The following is an 18,102-nucleotide window of genomic DNA, read 5'->3' as shown; positions in this document are numbered from 1 at the left end:
TTTAGCCACTAGATGGGGGTGTTGTTCATTGAACATGGTGAATTGAATTCACTGCCTTTCGTTTGTGTGTGATGAGTGACGTATTTCATGCCATTTTTGTGACCAGCTTTTCGTTCTTAAGGCTTCTTTTGTTTGAGGCACTTGATAGGATTTTTTTTTCTTGTGGTGGAGTCATACAATCTGTCAAAGTCTAATTATCGCCATGCATTTTTTTTCTTTTTGTTTTTGTGTGTGTTTAAAATGGCAAGTGGTAATGTTTTTGGGAGGAGAAGAAGAATGATGATGCCATGCACCCCAATAGCAGCACCTGGTAAAGGCAGGGGTGGGTTTTTGTTTATCCCAGACTCATCTACTCCTAGGCCGGACCCTGCAGTGGTGACAGATGACTCCTGTGGCGTGACTTGTGTGGATGTTGCACATGCATCAAAATTAGAAGACAGTGATAAGTCTGAGGAGATTTTGGCTGGAATGGCATCTAAGATCGGCCTCTCCATTGGTGAAAGCATCGCTTCCTGCATCAAGTCAGGCTTCAACTTTGTGGGGGGTTCCTAGTGTACACGGGTCAGCAAGTAATGCAGCACCCGATGCTTCACTTGTGAATGTTGTCATGTCCGAGATAAAGGAGCAAGTCAGTTTTAAAGGGGATGGTCGTGACACACTCACAGTTTGGGAGTGGGAGGCTATAACGATGTCGTACATCGCTTATCCTCACTTGGGAGCCTGTGTGCTGGAGCCTATCCCAGCTGACTTTGGACAAGATGTGGGGCACAACATATAGACATATAGACAAACAACCATTCACACTCACATTCATACCTATGGACAATTTAGAGTCTCCAAACATGCATGTTTTTGTAATGTGGGAGGAAGCCGGAGTACCCGGAGAAAACCCACGCACGCACGAGGAGAACATGCAAATGCCACGCAGAGATGCCCAAGCGGAGATGCGTAGCCAACATGCTAACCACTAGGCCACCGTGTGGCCAATCTGGGAACATGTGGAGTGGAAAGAAGAAAGGAAGGTGTCCGGACACATTTTAGGGCTTAGGTCTGTGCCTGAGAAGGCAGCAGCAAAGTCATTGGCTGTTGTGGATGTGATAACCCGGCGGGAGGTGGCAGCAGGTTTGGGTGCAGCTGGAGGTGCTAGGGCCTGTAAGCAGATGAAGGAGTGGTCGGAAATGGGAACATTCCGTATATCAGTAACTGACACAGATAGTCCATGGGAGATGAGAAGGTTTAGTGTGTGCCCAAGCTGATGAGTGGGACAAGCAATAGACTGGGTGAGATCCAGAGATTCTAGCAGAGAATTAAAGCATCTAGCCAGCTGATCAGAGGAGCATCAGACACGGATGCTAAAGTCACCACATCTCAGTATAGTATCAAACTTTAACATGATTTCAGCCAAAAACTCAGAGAAATAATTTATAAAGTTTTGGTAAAAAAGGTTAGTCTGGAGTCATTAATGATATATATTACTTAAATTAAAGCTCCAAAGGGGGGCCCTGGTGCCCTGTGTCCGGGCGAGGAAAAACCAAGTACATTTATCTTACTCCCCCGGACAACTTAGCGCCTAGGATCATGGGGACATGCAAACTACTCCACCACGATAGGGTTGTAGCTCAGGAAGGAGCGCCTGGACCAACTGTACACTCGCAGCAAGGTCCTTGAGGGTGCATGCAGTTTTCCCAACCAGTCCACATGTGTTTTGTGGACTTGGAGAAGGCATTTGACCGTGTTCTAGTGGTCTAGTGGTTAGCATGTTGGCCAACACAGTCACAGTCTGGAGATCGGGAAGACCTGGGTTCGATTCTCCCTTGGGCATTTCTGTGTGGAGTTTGCATGTTCTCCCCGTGCATGTGTGGGTTTTCTCCGGGTACTCCGGCTTCCTCCCACATTCCAAAAACATGCATGTTAGGTTAATTGGAGACTCTAAATTGTCCATAGGTATGAGTGTGAATGGTTGTTTGTCTTTATGTGCCCTGCCATTGGCTGGCGACCAGTCCAGGGTATACCCCGCCTGCCGCCCAAAGTCAGCTGGGATAGGCTCCAGCATGCCCCTGCGACCCTAAAGAGGAGAAGCGGTACAGAAAATGGATGGATGGATATTTGTATATTTGTAAATACCCAACTATTACAAATTAACATGTGTATATATATATATTTTCCTAACACCAAACTGTCAACATGTGCAATATTATTTATTCATTTATCACTTTTACCCTCAGTGCCTACATTTATTATACTTTCTTACATACTTGGTCATCTCACATTTTACATACTTGGCTAGGTTTATGTTTTAGGTTTATTGTATATAGTTAATATGTTTATAGTATATTTTTCATAGTAGATTGTTATCTTTCTTGTATAGGTATTTGATATATTGTGCTATTTGTATCTCTCTGCTGCTATGACCTCTAAATTTCCCTGTTGTGGGATAAATAAAGTACAATCTAATCTAATCTAATCTAATCTAAAGATTTGGTATCCAAGGTATCAATATTTCAGTATCGATCTGCGATCTGCACATCACTAGTGAGCAGTGTTACAACATGTGAGCTGCATTGTTGCTTTTCTGTCAGCACTGTCAGTCTTTTAAAACATTTTTGTATTTTTGATGAGAAGGAAAGGAAGCTCCACTGTAGTTGTTCCCAAACATTCCTGCATTTTTCCAGATATTCTCATCCCATACTGGACATTTGCCATGGGAACAAGGAGACATTATTTGTTTTGTAGCTGGTTTTAGCTGTAGTCAGCATTCAGCTGGTGGGAGACAAAAAAAAAGTATGTGAGCAGTTGGAAATAGAGCTGTAGTTATAAATAGTTTAGTTTATCTAGATCCCATGCGCTCATCTTGTAATTGGAAAAACAAATGCAAGAGAAAAATAATCAGAAATAACGGCAGTGACTGACATATCCAGCGTCGTTCACAGTGATAAATGATGATTGTCATGAGTATGATGACAGCGGTGGTTGGACAAAAAATGCATATGGAAATCATAGTCAGAGTGTCTACACATATAAGAAAGACTGTACAAAATGTTTCATATGAAAAGTGAAGACAGCAGTGCATAAAAGTTTAATAGTATAAAAAGTGTAAAGAGTGGATGTTTGCGAAGTTAAACATCCTCAATGACTTGACAAATGTTGTCATCTTTGGTCCGCTCATCATCGAAGTCGACTTTTGTTGTGTTGTCCATCACATTCTCACGATTGATCACAATCAGACTGTTCAGAACAAAAACCTTTCACCTCTCATTCACACAGGATTCATCAGTTCATGCTCAAGAATGAAGAATGAAGGAAGGAAGGGAAGCTCCAGAAGTTTGGTTTAATGCTTTAATTTATTTTGAACAGGCATACAATGAACATTGCAATATATCACATAGTACACATAGTTTTGTTGAGGATTGATGCTCCTTCTTTTGGATCCTTTTCTGTCCTCAGTTTTATTTTTTGACACTTTTTCCTCCTTTTTAGTCTGTAAGACTACAAATATAAACATAAACTAAACATTACAAAGTACAGTCAAACCTGTCTTAGCGGCCACCTTTATAGAACGGCCACCTGCCGTTTTTCAGCAGCCACTGAAAAATCCCCCGCAGCAAATTTACATGTTATAGACCCTGTGTATAGCAGTCACCTGTCCAACGTGGCCAGCGGCCACCCATTTTGTCTCCCTTGGTCAATATCTGACTGCATATTGCGGCCAAATTACGGACTCAAGTAGAAGCTCCATGCACGAAAAAGTTTTGTTTTTCAATCAATGAAGCTGTCGTGTGTAGACTTTAATTACTGAGTCCTAGCTCAGTCACAATCATTCACAAGATCCACACAAACTGTCAGTTGTTCCACATAAAAAAGCCGTCTTCTTTTGAGCTTGCTATTTCCTGGTCAAACATGTAACTTTAAGTGCATTTGCACCAAAACATTACCGCAAAGTAGACTGGGAACAGAATGTGCCAGCAAACTTCACTGTGAGAATACATTAATTAGAACGCGGTCACGAATAATAAAATGCATCACTAAATATGCAAATACAATGCAGAATAATGCACAGTTTTGCTATGTATTTACTCATTCATGGAAAAAATTATTAGACCACCGTTGTGTCTTCATTTTATTGAAGTAGTGCTGTCATAAAAATTAGCTAAACAAGGAAGTGACGTAGTCCTTGCGCATGCACGGGTCCGATTGCATTCCGGGTACGTATTGCACAGTGACAGCATCATTCTGTGTGAATGGGATGAATTTGAGCTTCACATTTTTTGTCCACCCACAATGGATAGAATTTGCTGTATGCCTGCATATTAATTTAATACCAAAGGGTACTATAAGTGTCATGAGTTGTGTTGCTGCTTTGCGGCCCTCTGTCTGTCATTTCTTGCAGCACACTGCCGGCTCATCTGGTAGGAGCTCATGACACACCTGATACCAATTACTCTCCTGGGCTACTTATACCCTGATGTGTGACACACCTGTTGCCAGATTGCCTCCTCATACACGCCTGATTCCTGCACTCCTAGTCTTGTTGTTTACTTGCTCCTTAGCTCTCTGGTCTACCCTTCCCTGCCGTTGTCACTTGTATTCCCTGCTTGCTGGACTGCAGCAGTGGCTTTTTGTTTTGCTGGTTATATTCTGCTTGGTTTTCAGCAGCTATTTTTGTTCTTGCTAGTTTTGTCCTGCTTTGTTTTCAGCAGTATCTTGTTAGCATAGCATTCTTTTTCACTCCTGCTACTTTCATGTTTAGCAGCATCCTTAGTTTAGTCTTTTTATTTTGGTATTTTTCCCATGGCTTGGCCCGGAGGATTTGTGTTGCACTTTGCTCATTTTTATATTTTTTTGTAATCTGTGTTTTTGTAGTGGAGTTTTTGTAGTGGACATTGTAGTTTTTTTACATTAATCAGTCTCTTCTTTGCACTTTGGGATGCTGTTACTGGCTACACGCCGCCAGTGACAGAAAGTTTAACAATCATGATAAGCAGTATCGGAAGTACAACAACACATATAAACAATGACAACAATCAAGAGTCATTTTCAGGGGCATCCCCACTCACAGAGACAGGTCTTTACCACTGCGTCCTGTGGGAATTCAAACACCAACATAAAGTAAATCTTAAAATTAAACATTCATTAGGGCATTAGGCATTAATTGTTTTCCATTTTTATTCACGTACCCCCTTTGACAATTGGTGTACCCCACTTTGGGAACCTAGGCCCTAGACTACTCCAGTTGCGAGAATGACATATCTCAGACTATTGAATGGATCGCACCTGGACTGTTTACGTTTGTCTTAGAAGATGTTTTGCCTCTCATCCAAGCAAGTTTCATCAGTTCATGCTCAAAGACTAGATAGAACAGCTCTAGTCTGTTCTAGACTAGTCCATTTACGAGAATGTGATATCTCAGGACTTTGAAATGATCACAACCAGACTGTTCAGGATGTCTTAGAAGGTGTTTTGCCCTGAGCAGATCTCATCAGTTCATCCTCAAAGACTAGGTAGGACAGCTCTAGCCTGTTCTAAACTCATCCAGTTACGAAGATGTGATTCTCAGGGCATTGAATAGATCGCAACTGCATGTATCGGTTGTAGAAGATGTTTCACCTCTCATCCGAGCAGGCTTCATCAGTTCATGCTCAAAGACTAGATAGGCCAGCTCCAGTCTACTCTAGAGTAGTTCATTTGTTAGAATGTGATTCTCAGGGCATTGAATTGATCGGTACTGGACAGTTCAAGTTGTCTTAGATCAGCGCTTCTCAATTATTTTGTGTTACACCGACCCTAAGAAGAAGAAAATATTTTGCACCCCATAAATAATATCATTTGTTTATAAAATTGTTATAAATACAACTCTACATAACATTGTATCTTTATTATCATTAAAGAAAACAAAAAAGAAAAAAAAAGAAATATAGATCAACTTACAACAAATAATAACTTTATTAACATTGTGTTTGAGTCTGTAAGAAATGTGTTAAAGTGCATCAATTAGCCTGAAATTAATTTAAAAAAAAATAAAATTAAATCCTTATTCAAACTACAAACATTTTTTGACCAACTAATTCTGAAAAATAAAATTAAGCATTCACAAAGCAGGATGATTGTTGGCAGTATATAAAACTCAAGTACATACGCTTCCAAGCACTACATACGCTTCCAAGCACTACATACGCTTCGTCATATTTCCCGGTCTTAGCTTTCAGGACACTTTTGTTTGTCTCATTATCTCCGTCTCTCTCTGCCTTTCTTTTTAACCCTGATAAATATTTATTCATGTTGTTCAGTTTTTTTTTTCATGAGGGTTTGTCCACTGCACTTCATATCTCCTGCTCTGTGCACATGCTCGGTGCATAAAAACCCTACATAGAGCGAATACTCTCTGCGCACACTGTGACAATGACAGTGCCACTGCCATCTGCTGTAGTGGATGTGCAATGAAACCTTCTTCTAGTACGGCAAAAAAAGCAATTTCCTCGGGGTCAGACGCAACCCCGACCCAGCATCGCACCGCTACTTGAGAAGGACTGTCTTAGATAGTCCAGATGTCCTATCTAGTCTTTGAGCATGAACTGATGAGTCCTGCTCGATTGAGAGGTGAACCCTCTTCTACGACAACAACAGTCCAGTTGAGATCCATTCATTGCCCCACACCTCAAGTGTGCATTTGACATTTTGTTAAAGGATGTACATATCTAAATGTTCACATTAAAGTCATGTTTACCATCAAGTCATGTAACCATTCAGTCATGTGACTTGTCAAATGCAGCTCATTGGTCTTCTCCACTTCCTTCAAGCTCAGATGGGGCTGTGTCTGAATTGGCGCACTTCTGTATGTACACTTAGTATGTAACCACATACATGTGTTCGTACTGAGAAGTATGGCAAAATGCAGTGCACCTGGATGTTGCGTAACTACACTCAATGTCAAGCAGTTGCAATTAGGGTTAGGCATCAAGCATCGAACATCGAACATCGACTAACATTCCGCTTTTCCCGGGATCGTTCATTTTTAAAAATTTTGATTCCTTCGATGATTGACCAGCCCGCCAAACGGAAAAATGGCCGCATAACACCAACAAAGAAGAAGCCCGCGAACACCTATGAAGAAGAAGCAGCAGGAAGCGTTTGTGTTCATCCATTTCTACCATGGACAGTGCGTGACTTCACTCGAAAGTTTGGATGAAATTCTGCTAGAAAAATGAATGGTCAGCGCAGTGCAACATTTGCAGCGCCATCGTATCATGCAAAAGAGGGTGCACCACTAACTTGATTAAAAACCTCCGGATTCACGATGTACAGAGTGCCCTGTTTTTGACGCGTTACAATGGACTTCTTCAGCGTCAGTTAGGTAAAACAATAAATTACATCGATCTTATGCCAACATTGAAGAAGCAAACAAATTATACTTTATACTGCGAATACGGTGGCCAACTCAAAGATCCAGCTAACATAAGGCTGTGTACATTTTCATAGAAAAACGACCTGATGTTAATGCTAGTTTAGCCAGAAAGTTGATCAGACTTGTACTTGTTTGATATTCTGCATGCAAGTTAGTAGGAACTCAGTAACATGGTTAAGTTACACGTTGTCTATTCTGCATGACAAGGCACTCTCCAACACATAAACAACAGGATATGTCTCATTTTTTTTTCAAGACGTTTTCAAACATAAAAATAATTTGTGAAAGTGTACTCCTATGTACAGAGACTTTAAAACATTTATGTTGAAGTTCAGTGGTTTCATATTTATATACTGGTTGAACACAGTCCTGTGAGAAATTCATGCTAAAGTAATTCATAAAAATAGAAAAGTAGAAATATTGGTAATTTAGAAAAATATTCATATAATTTTTAAAAATCATGGAGACATTCAGACAATTCAGCCAAGAACTCTGGTTAGCGCCCTCATGCAAACCATGCAAACTTTTATGACCCTACCTCGAATCGTTAAGAACCGTAATCGAAACGAGGAATCGGAACCAGAATCGCTAAAATTAAAAAAATGCCCGACCCTAGTTGCAATTAAACAATTAAAAAGGGAGAGGAAAAAAGGCGAGTAAATATTGCGATTGTCATTTCCGGTAAGTACACAACGACCGTAATCGATTTGGGACTTCACTACACCGTCAAAATTCACGCTCTCAGGACTAGGTACAAGTGTACACAGTTTGTTAATAGTAATGATTTAATTTATTTTGAACATGCATACAAGTTACATTGGAATACATCACATAGTACAATTCACAGTTCCACGTGTCCAAAAATGAGAAGGAAGAAGCAAAGCTTATTTAAACCTAGCCCCCATACTTCAATTACAATACATTTGTACACTTCCTGTGTTTTACGTATTGAAGTGTACTGATTGAAGTCTTCCATTTGAGTTTCTTGGACGTCATTGCATCCTCAGTCACGTTTGATGAAAACAGCTTTTTAAAACATGTTTTTACATCTACAGAAAGGCACAAGACAGAAAAAAAAGTGGTTCCCAGAAGTCGTGTTCCTGCCAGACCTCAAGAGAGGAATGATTGTCCAAGGTCTTGTGATGAAGAGCTCCAGTCTTCCTTCAAAGTGTCCTCATGCACTCGTGTCACGAGTTTGTGCATGAAAGCTTTGAGTACGCGCATGAGGAGCTCAGTCGCTTCTCTAGTCAGATGGCGAGGTCGTCCACTCTCGTTCGGCTGCTGGCGCCACTCGTCTTGCTGAGCCTGCGTTTGTCCCGCTGGCACATCCCATCATTGGAGCACAGCATCAGACGCCCGGCTGCGCCATTTTGAATCGGCAAAGCCTCGTTGGCGGCGTGGCTAAAGCAGGGCATGTTGGCGCCGCTCTGCCAGCCGGGCAAGTAGCAGCTCATCTGGAGCAGACTCGCCTCGCCCACTGTGGCGGCCATCTTGTGCTGCTCGGCAGCCATGTTAACAGAGTTTTGCTGGTGAGCCAGGCGATGGTTGGGGAAAGGGAGGGCCAGAAAATGCGAGGAGCCAATCACACACTGGCTGAAGTCGGGAGGCGGGGTGGAGGGCGGGGGAGGCGACATGGCAAGCTGTTTGGAGAGCGATGCTTCCGCAGCGGTCACAACCTTCCTTGACGATAACAAGCGTCTGCAACAAGGAGCCATCCATTATTGCGTTTGCAACCATTGGTGGACTTTTATAAGTAAAGAACCAACAATTTATATTCAAATAACACAAACTTAGACTGTCAGGTTTGAAAAAAAGAGCCCTTCTTTCACATTTACTGTTTTTCAGAAAGCAAACAAATGTTTTTGAGATGTATGCTTTTCATTTCATCAACAAAGAAGAGCAGAATTTCCCTTATTTTCAGAACAATTTTATTTTCCAATGCAAATGTTTTATTATGCTGTACATTTTATGCTTTATTATCACGTATTTGTAAATTATCTACTTAGGGTGAATAAGATGTGCTTTCTGTGGGGAGATAAGCATATTTTTGGAGAGAAAAAGCTCAAATGGGCAGGTTTTACCACAACTAATTTGATATGTACAGTGGTGTGAAAAAGTGTTTGCCTCCTTCCTGATTTCTTATTTTTTTGCATGTCTATCACACCTAAATGTTTTAAATCATCAAACTAATTTAAATACTAAAATAAAAAATAAAATATTACTCAATTACAATGCAATTGAACAAAAAATGCAGTTTTTATTATTAAGGGAGAATTTTTTTTATATCGGGATATATATCTTATATCAATATTCAACCTAAAAATTTCAGGACATGAGTTTTGGTCCATATTGGCCAGCCCTACGTTTAGAGGGTAATCACTTTTTCCACACAGGGCCAGGTAGGTTTAGATTTTTTCTTCCCTACTAATAAAGGGTTTCATTTAAAAACTGCAATTTTATGTTCAGTTGTGTTGTCATTGACTAATATTTAAATTTGTTTGATGATTGGAAACATTTAACGGCAAACACTTTTTCACACCACTGCATGTGCACACGTGTGTACGTGTAATTGTCACTGATGATGTATGAAAGTTGTGGGACTGCCTCCTACCACCCAGCATGCCCCGCCCCACAGCCAGGATGAGTCCCCATCACCACAGAGCCACTGACCCCACAGGAGTGGACCCCCCAAGACCCAGCCCGCAGAGCCCTACCTTGTGAGACCAGCAAGGGTGAGCAAAAACAGGGCGCCGGCAAGCCAGAGACCACACCGCACAAAGGCAGATGGGCACCGGGGGCCACTCATCAACAAGCCCAGAGCTGCCCCTGCCAACAGGAAAGAAGCCCGCCCACAACCAGGAGCGCCAATACCCCAGACGAAACCCCCTCCCCATCGTGCCACCAGGGAGCAGGGCGACCCCGACACGAGACCACCAGGCCCAGGGACGGTGGAGGTATCGCCCCACACCCCAAGGAGGGCCAGGCAGCAGAGGTGGAACACTCAGCACACGCCCCCACAGAGCCAAAACACATGTGCTCCCCCCATGAAAATAAATTTAAAAAATAATAAATTGGTAAGAGGGCCGCACGGTGGTCTAGTGGTTAGCATGTTGGCCACAGTCTGGAGATCGCAAAGACCTTGGTTCGATTCTCCCTTGCACATTTCTGTGTGGAGTTTGCATGTTCTCCCCGTGCATGCAGCTGGGAGAACCCAGCTGGGATCGGCTCCATCATGCCCCCGCGACCCTAATGAGGAGAAGCAGCATAGAAAATGGACGGATGGATGGAATTGGTAAAAATAAACACATAAAAGCACGCGCACACACACGAACACCGTGGTATTCCCGCAACTGAAAGTCGCGTCGTGACAGGGGACAGGGGAGCTGCAGCGAACGCAGCCTGCAACCAGGCTAGTTCCCTCCCACCACCACAACAGCAGGATGACCCTAGCAAAGCAGACAAAGGAGCAGGCAGGCAGGAAAGCCCAATGAAAGCCCAATGAGCAAGCGGGCAAATGAACGGATGAGCAGCAAGGCAACCTACCACACCGCGCTGGCCAACACCCGCAGATTGGGCGTGCCACGCTTACAAGCTGCAGTGAGGCAGCCACCCGGAGCCAGGCCACCTCCCTGCCCCCAAAACCAACCACATATTATCCCGACCGCCGGAGCGACACCCCTGACAAGCCCACAGTTAAATAGGGGAACAGCAAAGACAGCCCAGTAAAGCACGAAGACAGGCGGCAACAAACACCCAAGCACCCAGCAGAGCACCGCACCTCTGACAGACCCGGCCCAAAGACCCACGCCTACCACCCTCCGCCTGCCACCCAGGCCCATGGTGCCCAAGATAAGACCATGCCCCACCCCACATCACAGCCCAGCTCTCCCAGCAGCCACCGCAGCGCAGAATCCCCAAGTCACGACGAAGGCTGCCAGACCAACCCCAAGCGCACAGAAGTACCCACGGCCCAGGTCGGTCCAAGAGAAGCACCGCAAATCGCATCAACCGACCCCAGCGTGCCCCTGGGAAGGCCAAGCAAGCCAGACCGAAACGTTCCACAAACCAGGCCACTCCGAGTGAGCCACCCGCGGTTGTGGACACAACCACAGCTCCGGGCCCGCTCAGCAGACAGGTGTCACGGAATAGGCAGAACGCGCCCCGATCCAGCACACTCCACCCGTGTATGTGATGAGATGTCTATTGTGCAGTCAAAAAAATTATAAATAAATTTATATGTGCCTGAGGGGTGTATGTACTGTATGTGTATGTATGTGGTTGGGATGTATGTGAGTGACAGCCAATGAGGCAATTAAAATTGGGGGACAGCTGAGGCATGGTGGGCCCCTCACCTGCCCAGCTCCCGCAAATGCTAAGTATCTACTGTGTGGTTAAAATTGAGGACGACTGAGTCTGAGGCATGCCAGGAGCTGCCGCGAGCCAGCCCTACGCCCCCCATCATGCCTCACTGTGGACCACCCCCCAAACTCCTACATGTATGTGTACTGGTGCAGTGAAGCAGGAGGGACAAGGACCCCACATACCATCCAACTCCACATACTCCTATCACAACCGAACGGAGCGGGAGGGCCACCCTAAAAATGAAACTTTTAACTTCACCGTACATCACTATGAGGCTGTCCCTGCATGCAGGTGATGCACCAATCCAGTTTAAACTACAGTATAGATGTACACATTAATGTGTACAAATACAGATATAGGGTATAGTACACATAGTGTATATTTACCTGCAGCAGTGTCTCCAGGCCAGGTGGTGCAGCTCCAGCACGCTGAGCACCAGCGACACGGCCGACACGGCCAGCATGAACACGATGAAGACGTTCTTCTCTGTGGGCCGTGAAACGTAGCAGTTGACGGGATGCGGGCAGGGCCATGCCTGAGTGCACACACACACGCAGACACACACACACAGTTTGTGTAATGGCTATGAAAATACCTGTAAAATGTTTTGTTTTTTGTTACCTTGCACACATAAAGAGGATGGAGGAATATTCCATACAGGAAGTACTGCAGACACAGGAAGACCACCTGCATGGACCACCAATAATAATCAGAAAATATAAGATACTGCCTTTTATTTATTTGATTTAAACCAGGGGTCTTCAATTAAAATTGAAATAAGGTTCGGACCTTGCATTAAAAAAATGGCGTAAACGAACCTTATCCGTTTATGCCATTTTTTTAATGCAAGGTCCGAACCTTATTTCCACGCTCTCACATCAGACTTGGATGGATACTTCCCCTCAAATGATGTATGTTTTGTCAGGTTGTCGCGTCACATTTGCACTTTTGGCCAGCACTACAGTTTCAGAGCATAGGAGAAAAAATGTCGGCAACAGAGACAACGAGACTGTGCCGGCGCCGCTACAAGCTAACGGGTTAGTGAACGTCGGTGTTATCTGCGGCACACCGACGCCCGTGGTTTCAACAAGTTCCGACTGCGAGGAATAACACAGGATGTGACGATGTATTTCCACATATTGGCGCCATTGGATGCCTTGATGACTGCAAGTACGGGAGTCGATAGGCCTACAGTAGACATGTCTATACAGCAGTTTTTTTATTGTCGGTTTACATTATAGAGAAAACCCTGATACCAATATCAGCCAATATTACATTTTTATGCCAATATCGGGCCGATATTACCGAAAATCCCTAATTATAACATCACTTTTTGTTGTGTGTGGTAGCGTGAATTAACTTAAGGCTGTGCATTAACAGATATGCACATTACCACTCAATAACGTCATCAAAACTTAGCTTTAGAATTCCCACATACTGTAGTATCAGCATTTGAGACCAAATATAAAGTGAAAGAAAAACGGAAAAAATACAGTATAGAAAGTATACTTTTGATGGTATAGAAAGTTAGCGCATGCACAATGCTGCATTCAAGGACCGTCAAACAAAGCGAACGGGTCGCCACTCGCAACAACAACATATACATGCAAAAACTATGAGATTTGTAACTGTAGATCATTTTTTAAATAAAACAAATGGCCCATATTTTCAAAATTGATATGCATTTACATAAAATTTGGTGTAGTTATTTACAAATGTATTTTTGTAAGTGTTTATCATTGCACCTGAAAGCTACCTGTGGCCCGGTTCAGCCCTGCCCACAGACCGGTACCGCGTGATTGGGGAGCCCTGCAACCTTTAGTAATAGAATGTGACATGATAGTCATGTGATTATTCCAGGATATGACTTTCCTCCAAAAAGCTCATTTTAAAGCCAATTAACAATTGTAATGTTTTAATAGGGCGTCCAATAATATAATAATTATTATTGTTATATTATTGTTCTAACTATATTTCTTCAATGAATTCATAAAAACAAAACATAGAAAATATTGCTATTGGGCTTTTAGCCTTGAATTTGCTGCGACAAAAAAAAATGCTGATAAGACACTCAAGAAATGTCACAGTTTCAAGAATTTCAATGATTAGATATTCTTTGTTTCAATTCAAAGTACGTTTGTGCTACACAAAATGTGCCAAGTTGACTTCTTTTCAAACCTCATTTTTCATACGCCTCACCTTTCATGTGATTTGGTTTTTGTCTACAATTTTTGCCATAATTTTGCCTTGGTTGCACACTGTCTCGGTTTTCACACAATATCGCACTTAAACTAGCCAGTTTGCCCTATACAGTATCGTTCTGCAAAATGGAGTGCCCAAACACAGCACCCTACCCATTGCTGACTCACTGTCCATTCATTTATTTTATTATCTATATTTAGTGACTGCCAAAAAACACACCATGGGGCCAAAGAAAGTTGTGAGTGAGTTCCATCTCGCCAGGATGTACGGAAAGTCAGAATCAACAATAAGTTCCATTGATTTGTCATTTGTAATTATTTCACTTTGTTTTCTGCATTAAAACTATAATTATTTTCTACAGAAAAATATTTTTGCTCACATTGTTGGGTCTCTGGAACGGCTTAATTTGATTTACATTATTTTCTATGTGGTTTGTGTGGGACCTTTTGGAGCAAATTAAATAACAAAAACTCGTTAACTTGTTAGTAACATATGCATAACATCTTTGACATAAATTTTTACATGAATTAGTATTTTGGAAAAGACATATCAGAGTTTGTGTATTTTAATCAATAAAACGTGAAATAAAAGCATGTAAAAAGGGTCGGCTCACCTCCATGATGCTTCTTATGAGGATACTCAGCACATAGGTCTGCAGTAGCGCCCCTTTCAGGCGGACCCTCCCTCCTGACGGACTTTCTGTCTTCTCTTTCCCCGTGTCCTTTCCTTCTTTGTCCTCTCGCTCCTCACCCTCTTCGCCCCCTCCCGGGTCGTCATCGTCCTCCTCGCTGCCGCCATTCTCCCCACCTCCCTCCTCTCGGCTCCGCCTCTTCTCCTCCCTGCGGACCGTGTGCATGGCGTGGCCCATGTAGACCAGACTGGGCGTGGACACAAAGACAATCTGGAGCACCTTGGGAGCGCGTTAAAACACCCATTAGACGCCACCATGGATGAAAATTTACAAGCTTGGGGCGAGGAGGTCGTACCCAATATCGTATGTGCGCTATGGGGAAGGCTCTGTCGTAGCACACGTTCTCGCAGCCAGGCTGTTCCGTGTCGCAGTTGAAGTCTTCCTGTTCGTCACCCCAAGACGACTCGGCTGCCGTCCCCAGCACCAGGATGCGGAAAATGAACAGGATGGTCAACCACACCTGGATGACACGTACATGTTCAGTTCTTTGTCTGTCTTGATAACAATGGCAATAAAGCTTTCGCACATGCGCAAATCTTTCTTCCTGTGGCTAACAATTTTTTATGGGTGCATTTTTTTAGTTGAAGTGTTAGAATCTAGGTTAAGATTGTCATGCTTTTATTTTGAAATTTACTTTGCACTGAACAGGAAGTCAGGGTGTGCACCTTCTAATGCTGTGTAACTAGACAGTAGTTGTGGTTTCACGCTGCATTGATGAAGTTAACAATACTACGACGTGTCAACATAAACATAGAAACATAGAAATGACTGTCAACATTTGCGCTTGAATGTAGAGAAAAATTTCCAGGAAAATCAGGCAAATTTAGGGAAATTCTCGTCTTCCACCAGCACCTCCCTGACGCAAGAAAATATTAACCGGGGAGGGGGGTCAACTAGGGTGTGTTGTTTATTTTGAAGGTCTGACTTTACCAGCTACAGGCACACTATAGGCACATTTTGGTACTGTAATAAAAAGAACATGGTGGACCAGGACTTGATGATTTGGTTGACTAGACGGAATGTTGATATAAGCGGGTTCCACTCTATCTAATAATATTCAGCCTGTCAAATGATTAAACATTTTAATCAAATGAATGTTTTTCCAAATTAATCATAATTAATCACCATTTGGAACTATGTGTTAAATATGCACGTTTTTTCTGTATTTCAGGAACAAAAAGATGACAGGACACAATTATATATACAGTATATTTAATTTAGGGCTGTCAATCGAGTAAAAGATTTCATTCTGAATAATCACATTTTGTCTACAGTTAATTCATAATTAATCCCATTTAATCTCAGATAGAAATAAATTTTACATCTGTAATAGGGATAAATTTGTAGTAAATGATTCGATATGCAACTACAACGATAACTACATATTATTTTATGTAAAAGCATATCAATTTTTTATTTATTCAAAAAATAATAATATACAGTTAGAAATCCCACATGTGAATGTTTAATGCGAGCGGCAATTTGTCTGACTTTATTTGTCGGTCCTTGAACACATCTTCTAACGTTCTCCATACATACATACTGTATTTTTACCCTTTTTCTTTCACCTCATATTTGTGTGCTGATACAATGTGGAAATGCATAAAGGTAAGATTTTATTTTGTTTGGTGCACAACCTTTCTGAAAAACAAAGTCCATGTTTGTACTGGTGGATGGTGGGTCTGTATTCATTTTGTGCTTTTAATTTTGTTTTCTTCATGTCTTCGTTTTACACAATACGTCATAAATAAGACCAATTAGATCGCTATAATGTACATTTGTTGAAAATCGTTAAGAATTGCTAATTCTATTTACATCCATTCTTGACTTCAGCCATGGTCCCATTGACACAAGCCCCCAAAAAGCTGTCCTCGGCTATGCCTGCTAGTAAATAGCAGCTCGTAAACTAAATTTTAGCTCGCAGTTCAAAGCAAAAATTCAGCCCAGAGACGGCTCACATCTAAAAATAAACACTGATTAGCTGGGACACTTTTATGCCAAGGTACCACTGTAGAATCGACAGTTAAAAAATACCAGCAGTGCTGCAGTAACTTCCCCCTTCTCTCTGGCAGGTGACGTAATCCCTGATAACTCAAATCACAGCGACAGTAGGAACAAATAACTTTGGTCTTGTCGCAACATCTTGTCCTGGCATCTGCCAGGGCTTTAGAAAGATCAATTTACATATCAAAATAGCCTTTTTTTCTCTATTTCTCCTCAGTATTTGTTCCTGCTTGTGGCTCCACAGTCACCACTGCTTCCTCAAACTACGATGAGGGCTGAGGGTCAGGACATGCGCATGTTAAATGTGCGTCAACAAAAATAGTATCGTTAAAGAAAACTTCCGTTAATATGTTATTAAGTGTTAACGCGTTAACTTTGACAGCCCTAATTTGAAAGTATTAACAGCTCCAAATGAACTGAAAACATATGTCAAGCTAAAAGAGTCCACGTGTGAAAAACTATTTGCCTAACGCCAGTCTCTTTATTAGTTGCGCAACATTTGGATCACACTTTTACCGTGTTATTAAAAGCCATGAAGAGTAATTTAAGTAATTTAAGCTGTATGTTGAGTGTAGATGTATTTTATGTGATTTCCGAGCATACTTAAATGCATCAAATTGTACTTCCACAGTTAAGAGTTACGTTAGTGAGTGATAAGAATATCCACTTATTGTTTTTCTTTGTCTTTCTGCTTATTTAGACCACACATACATGCATAATAAATATATTGTGATTTTCGGAGTGTCCATGAATGTATGTACTTTATTTATCCCACAGCGGGGAAATTTGCTTGTTACAGCAGCAAGCAAGATATGCAAGTAAAGAGTACAGTGTAAAGAATGCATAGTGACTACAACATGGTTCAGGTGGTGCAGGTGTTGTAGAGATGAGAGATGAATGCATCTCTAATGACAACAAGTGTCGTTCTGAGAACAACCCGAGAAGTGTTTGTGAGTTGGAGATACATTCAGGTGTATGGTGTTGGAATTGCACTGCTGTTGATGTGTTCAGGTCAGAATAAAGTTATTTAAGAGCGGCAGACTCTGTGCCACTGTGTGAGGACACTACACTATGCTTCTGTCTGCCGTCAAAACAGAGAGGTATGGCTTATACGCTAAAAACATAATTACTGAAATAAATTAGTTACTTTCGTTAGCGCACTTTTGATAGCCCTAAATAATATCTCATTAATAATCAATTCATGTGAATTTTTGTGATGGCTTCATGAATGAGCCTCTTACCTTGCCAATTGAAGTAGAGTGTTCCTGTACCTCCTCCAGGAAGTTTCCCAGTAGACTCCAGTCAGCCATCACCAGTTAGTCACAGCGTTCCTCGCCTGTCAGGTGGAGCTGCGCTTTGGACCTCGGTACCAGTCAGCAGGCTCAGGTTCTACTTGGAGGAGCAAAGTGTCACATGTAGAACATCAATTATCCTTCAGGATACA

The 18,102-nt window shown here is 42.2% G+C and overlaps 1 protein-coding gene across 2 annotated transcripts in view; it reads right to left on the bottom strand.

The window, feature by feature from the left end:
- Window positions 1-8,061: 8,061 nt before the first annotated feature.
- The window catches only part of LOC129194325 (gap junction alpha-5 protein-like), a 29,568-nt gene continuing 19,527 nt past the window's right edge, over window positions 8,062-18,102 (bottom strand). The window contains exons 3-8 of one of the 2 annotated variants that reach the window (XM_054799466.1): window positions 17,900-18,047; window positions 14,950-15,114; window positions 14,577-14,873; window positions 12,383-12,448; window positions 12,148-12,296; window positions 8,062-9,097 (exon numbers count right to left, since the gene is read on the bottom strand). In XM_054799466.1, coding sequence (XP_054655441.1) covers window positions 8,647-9,097; window positions 12,148-12,296; window positions 12,383-12,448; window positions 14,577-14,873; window positions 14,950-15,114; window positions 17,900-17,968 — 1,197 coding nt within the window. In that variant the 5' untranslated portion in view covers window positions 17,969-18,047 and the 3' untranslated portion in view covers window positions 8,062-8,646. Of the gene's footprint in view, window positions 9,098-12,147; window positions 12,297-12,382; window positions 12,449-14,576; window positions 14,874-14,949; window positions 15,115-17,899; window positions 18,051-18,102 lie in introns of both variants that reach the window. The other variant, XM_054799465.1, reaches the window with a different exon arrangement.

The sequence above is a fragment of the Dunckerocampus dactyliophorus genome, chromosome 14 (genome assembly GCF_027744805.1).
Source record: "Dunckerocampus dactyliophorus isolate RoL2022-P2 chromosome 14, RoL_Ddac_1.1, whole genome shotgun sequence".
Taxonomy (NCBI): domain Eukaryota; kingdom Metazoa; phylum Chordata; class Actinopteri; order Syngnathiformes; family Syngnathidae; genus Dunckerocampus; species Dunckerocampus dactyliophorus.
Note: the sequence above shows the minus strand (reverse complement) of the source record. Positions and strands in the feature narration are given on the sequence as shown.